Source organism: Eurytemora carolleeae, unplaced genomic scaffold (assembly GCF_000591075.1).
Source record: "Eurytemora carolleeae unplaced genomic scaffold, Eaff_2.0 scaffold268, whole genome shotgun sequence".
Lineage (NCBI taxonomy): Eukaryota > Metazoa > Arthropoda > Copepoda > Calanoida > Temoridae > Eurytemora > Eurytemora carolleeae.
This window is the reverse complement of record NW_019396696.1, coordinates 67,642-73,641: the sequence shown is the minus strand read 5'-3', so window position 1 is coordinate 73,641 and position 6,000 is coordinate 67,642. Positions and strand designations below refer to the sequence as shown.

Genomic DNA, 6,000 nt, shown 5'->3' with positions numbered 1-6,000 from the left:
CAAGATCTCCGAGACAGAGGGATGCCCTTTAAACCTTTGAATCAAAAAGAATGAGATATACTTATTTTCTTACTGAAACAGGATTTCTAAAACTGTTTTTTAAGCAGAACGAACTAATCACTTTTCCACATGGAAAGAATTACAAAAGCTTCCTGTTTGTTGATAAGATGAAAATTAAAACTTATCGTTCTGTGTCGATAATTATGTTTTAAGTCGTGGTAATTCATATTTGTAAGTCTTAAGACCTTTATTTCAGGAAATTTCAATGTCTAAAAAGAAAAGTTCTGGAACCGGTTTTGTCTTCGATGATGACACATCAGATTCGGATGATGAAATCGACGCTTTCAGGTGACTTGAAAATTTTCTTAAAGTGTTGTTACTAAGAATACATTTTTTTCATTTTTCCTGCTCCAGTTAATTGTAATGCCGACTAAACATTTAATAAAAATATTTATTTATTCAAGATGTTCATGATAAAGATTTATATATATATACTGCATTTTGAATCAAATATAGATTTGAATAATAATAATAATAATAATTGTTTTTGTGTGTTCTACATTTGAGCCTATTCCCTCAATTTTGATATATTTTAACGTACAAAAAAGAATCATATATTCTTTAAATTTAAGGAAGAGAATAGGCATACAATTTTTGTTATACTTGGACAGAATGAGCAAAACTTTAATTTCAATTCTCATGTTACCTTTTTTGAATTCTTATATTTTCCATCAAGGCTGATTTCCATTCAGACCTTGATATTCTCCAATATCCAGTTCAACCAACCCTCTTCAAGGAACAAACTTAATTATAATAATAATCTTGAAAAATATTGACCAACTCCTTTTTTAAAATCGTTAGCTTTTCTGATTTTCACAATCATTTAAAACTTCCCTTTTTTGTAGAGTGTAGTCCTGAATTTCCCCTGTTCAACTAAGTTATTTATTTCTTTTTGTGATGATTTTAAACTTAGTGTAAGCCATTAATTAATTTTGATTCCTGGTAATATTACTGGCGACTTAAGATTAAAGACTTCAGTAAAGATCATTTGTAAATGTCAGTTCTTAGGATCCGTAACATTTTGGCTACCAGGATCCGGATCCCAGTTGTTAAATATCAGCCTAAAACATTTTGATCTCAAAACCCGAATCTGAATTGTTGAAAAAGAGAGATTATTAAAAAATGTTAATTTCTTGGTGGTTCATCAAGTTTTAGCCTAAACATAAGCGAAAAAAATGAAATCATTTGAAAATTCTTCTTTTGTTAAAAAAAGCATGACCTGGATCCGGATCCATTTATTTTATCAGGATCCGCATCAAAATGAAATAGATACTAAGCATCGGTAAATATTTACCCTGCAGTTGGATTAAATAATTAGTGAGAAAGGTATAGTTGGTTAAACTAGTATTCTAGTGCACTCTCAATCACACAGTCTAGAGCATTAGTTCAATTATCAACACTTGGTTTATCTAATTCTCATAAATGATTTGCTTCTACTGAATCTGAATAATAAAGAAATAAACCCCCACCGTTCAATATTTACTGTTTAGGTCAACAGTGAAAAAGATTTCTGGCAAAAATTCTCAAGTAAGTGACATACAAATAATGCACGAAACATAAGGTATCGTAGAAGTTTTAAAAATGGTTACATTTGTGACGTTAAAATCATTTGGAAAAAACTACTTGCACATTTGAATCATTCCGTCTAAAAATAACTCGCAATTTTCAAGGGGTTTATACTTTCTAAAGTAATCATGTTCAATGAAAATTATTGTGATTTTTTAGAAAATTTGTATGAAACCATTAAAGAACATTTATAAAATATTGTTTATTACGTAGATCTCTGAAGATCTAAATCCAGAAGATGATGAACTGGAAGAGTCGGACGAAGATGATGATTTTGAAGAATCCGATGATGAGGAAGGGAATGAAAAGTTGATAAAAGATGATTCTGTGATAAAATCTAAATTGACAACTCTGGGTTTAATGTTAAACAACATTAAAGCTCAGGAAAGTGATGAAGAGGAAGAAAGTGAAGAAGAAGATGATGATGATGATACCGATGCGAGTGATGGGGGAGAGGAGAATGGCGATAATAAAGCCGATACTGCACAAGATGAAAATGATGATAAAGAAGAACAAACTGATGATTCTGAAGATGTAGAAACAAATGATGAATCAGATGATGAATCAAAGAAGAATATTAAAATAAAAACCCAGAAATCCGTGAAAAGAGCCGCAGTAGATGATAAACGGAATACTAAGCGCGTGAAGGTTCTCACAGAAGAAGAAGAACGTGAAAAATACAGAAATAAATTGTCAAAACTCTCAGGTAATTTATGATAAAATTTACGAAAAATTAAAAATCTTTTTAAAAACAATTTAAAGTTTTAAACTGTTTTTCAGTTGAGGAAATCCTCTCAATACAGAATAGTTTGGGAAGTAAAGTGTTCAATGATCGTTGGGAGGGAGGAAAGAAAAAGACGAAAATAGATCAGGAACTAATAAATATTGAAAATATAAATTTTTATTTACTCCTGGGAGGGGTGGGGGGGGAACTATGTTTTGTTCTCTATTAGAATTATCTTTATTTATTGGAATTCGGAAGAAAAAATCTGAGTTTAAACGAGAGAATAAGAACAGACCCAGAGAAATTTCATCAAAGATTCGAGTTCCTAAGCTAGTAAAAGTTGTCCAGGTATGCCCGGTCTAGATGAGATAATAACTACGCTGGGATTTTAAATGCAAATCTTTATAACACCAAAGCGTCAGCAAACCTTTTTTTATGAAACAAATCATTGTTAATTTCAAAAAAATATAATTCTTTTAATCTGCAAAAATTATTAGAATCGTATATTTGTTTATTCAAAAATTGAATTAATGAATCCAGCAGAGAATTTTTAATGTTTGATAAGTTCTTCATACGTGGATTCGTAGAAATGGGCGAATTCAAGAACACGTTCTTAGCAAAATCGGAATTCAGTTAAATTCTCAAATATTTATTGAAATCCATTCATTCCAACCGAAGCGCTGACATTGAAATATTAGTCTTTTACTTCTGATAGTTTCTACAAAACTCATTGTTAGTCATCGATTTGGTTTAATGACAGAAGTAACATATTTAATTCTCGATAATTTGTTTTTAAATAATGTAGATTTAATACAAAAAGTCTGATGGTAACATGAATAGAGATAGACGCACAGATTTAGAATTTAATTTTTTTATTTAATTCTACTATCTAGGCGAGTAAGGAGGAAAAAAGAGATCCTAGGTTTGACCCTCTGTGTGGAGAATTCGATAAAGCCAGTTTTAGGTAAACTTAGTTATATTAATACTAATATTTATTTTGGTTAAATCAATCAAAAACGACTGTCGATAGTTAAACTATAATAGATTAGAACAATTCCTTCACCTTTCTTCATCCATTATTACTTATTCAATTTCAGGAAATCTTACCAGTTCTTAAATAAAGTTAAAGAAAATGAACTTAACATTTTGAAGACACAACTAAAGGTAATTTACATTTATTTATAAATTTTTATTTTTGCACAGCGCCATGTTTTTTACTGCATGAATCTTAGCATTTTTGGAAACAAATAGTTGTTAAGGTAAAGTGTCAATTTACACAGTTTTCTAAATGTTTTCAAAAACTCTCAAATTAGTTTTNGGGAATTTTTTGGATTAGTATACAGCCCTACATTTATAAAATGCTGGATGAGGGAGAGAGATTTTTTTATGCTTTCCTCTCCTATTTTTGGATTTACAAATACGTTTTAGATCAAATTTTTGGGGATTCTTTAGAGAATCAGTTTCTTATTTTTCTAATTGTAAAATCATTTTAAGAACGCTCAGGGAGAGGAGCGTAGTAAGCTCAAATACCTGATTCAACGAACTGAGAACCAACTTCGGTCGGAGAACCAACGAATCGTGAAGGAGACGGAGGAAGGAGTTGTCCGACAAGAACACAAGGCTGCTCTAACCAGAGGAGAAAAACCAGTTTTCAAATCAAAGAAAACTCAACGCGAAGAGGAGATTGTAAAATCTTACGAGGAGTTGAAGGAGAAGGGAAAATTAGATAATTTCATCAGGAAGAAGAATAAAAAGAATACGTCGAAGGATAGAAAAAATTTGGGGAAAGCTTACGACAAATCCTAGTTCAAGTTATATGCTATAAATATTTATTTCAGATGACAATGGGTAAAGCTGAGAAGTCGAAGAAAGCGCTTGTAAAAGAAGAGAAAGTGTCGGTTACTGATCCTGCTGTGTTAAAGAAAAAGGAAGAGAAGAAAGAGAATAAAAAGGCACATACCAAAGAAGAGAAATTGTCGGTTTCTGAACCTGCTGACCCAGCTTTGTTAAAGAAGATTAAGAAGAAAAAGAAGAAAAATGTTGCGGAAAACAAGGAAAACTCTTCCAGCACAGATTCCGTCGAGCCGGTCAAACCTCGGGTTCCGAAGGATTTGAATTTCGTAAAGAAGCCTAAAATTGGTGAGAAATTTTTTTATTATCTAAGGGGGAAAATTCTCCCCCCCCCCACCTCCTATCGTGATATTTAAAGATATTTTCCACTGTGTATTAGGTCTTCTCATATGCTCATATGCTGGGCGGTCTGGGGGGCCCACAATGGGGTCTCTTGCAGATTTCAATTCCTTATGATTCCTTATATCACTATTTAGATCAAATTCTTCAGATTTGAAGTGCTTGATGGTGGTTTGAATTCTAGATAAAACAGTGAAACTTGCTGCTTCAGCAACATTATATACAGGATGTTTTATTCCACAAGGACTACAAACCTTGGCTCTAAGACACAATTTACATGAAACCTGTCNCCGTACTTCCACAGGAGTCTGATGTTCTTCTAATTGTTAAAGATCTAGAGAGAGGAATCAAGGTATATTTAGGGAATAAGAATAAAAAGAAGGGAAATAGCACTGGTCTGGCATGAGAAAGCCAGTCGCACTGCTTTGTAGACGAGGTCGTTATTGCACACGCACAAGACACACAACATGACTACAGGAATTTGCAGAACAATGTCGTCTTCGCTGTTCTACTATATTATTTTGTTAAATCCAAAACAACACACAAAGCTTGTTTGATACTTCTTAGTTTTCTATTTTCTTTTCTGCGTTAAATTCTTAATATTCTTCAAATATTCTCTTTATATCTTCTTTATCATTCTCAAAAAATTCTCAATAATCACCAAAAATCTCATTGAATTCTTAATATTCAACACCCAAAGTATAAACAAAATTAATTACTTTTTCGTCGTTCAAAATTAAGCTCGAATCACGAATAGTTTATTATAAATTTAAATCAAATTTTATTCTTTCGCTTAAAGTATTGACTAAGATATATATGATATAAAATATATAAAAAATGCATGTATATTACACTTATTTTTTATTAAGCAATTAACAATACATAAATGTACACTTCTAGACTGTAAAAAGCACAAATTCCGAGATTCTTATGTACTGTACATACCTACAGTACACGCCTTCGGTTCGTTATTACTTACACACTCTTTTGGTACAGACATGACGTTTCCGCCTCCTGGGTATATTTCATAACTTATTTTATATCATGTCAAAATATAGGAGAATATATTTTCAAGAATATTACCCTTTCCCCCATTTATAATAAGATTTATATATTAAAGAATTAGACTTGAATGTTAAGTCCGACCATGAACCAACCATACTCCGTCTTTATATCTCTGTTTACAGTTTAGTCCGACCATGAACTTGCCCTACTCCGTCTTTATATCTCTGTTTACTGTTTAGTCCGAACATGAACCAACCCTATTAGGCTGAAGAGCGCTAAACAAATACATATTTTTTAATGTAAAAATATTCGCAATTCAACCATATTATTCTAAAATACAATAAATCGGTTAAATTTGGTATAGTAAAAAACCACATTTAAAAAATTAATTGACTACCTTTAAAAAACTTTTTTTCAAATGGAGTACCGTCTGCCAAGCATGTATTGTATATTGT

The 6,000-nt window shown here is 31.5% G+C and overlaps 1 protein-coding gene across 1 annotated transcript in view; it reads left to right on the top strand.

Moving 5' to 3' along the window:
* LOC111707497 (ribosomal RNA processing protein 36 homolog) overlaps positions 1-4,189 on the top strand; it is a 4,452-nt gene extending 263 nt beyond the window's left edge. The window contains exons 2-9 of the mRNA XM_023480606.1: positions 257-348; positions 1,551-1,587; positions 1,840-2,332; positions 2,407-2,498; positions 2,609-2,698; positions 3,244-3,314; positions 3,448-3,514; positions 3,845-4,189. Of these exons, the coding sequence (XP_023336374.1) occupies positions 266-348; positions 1,551-1,587; positions 1,840-2,332; positions 2,407-2,498; positions 2,609-2,698; positions 3,244-3,314; positions 3,448-3,514; positions 3,845-4,156 (1,245 nt within the window). The 5' untranslated portion in view covers positions 257-265 and the 3' untranslated portion in view covers positions 4,157-4,189. The remainder of the gene's footprint in view (positions 1-256; positions 349-1,550; positions 1,588-1,839; positions 2,333-2,406; positions 2,499-2,608; positions 2,699-3,243; positions 3,315-3,447; positions 3,515-3,844) is intronic.
* Positions 4,190-6,000: the final 1,811 nt, after the last annotated feature.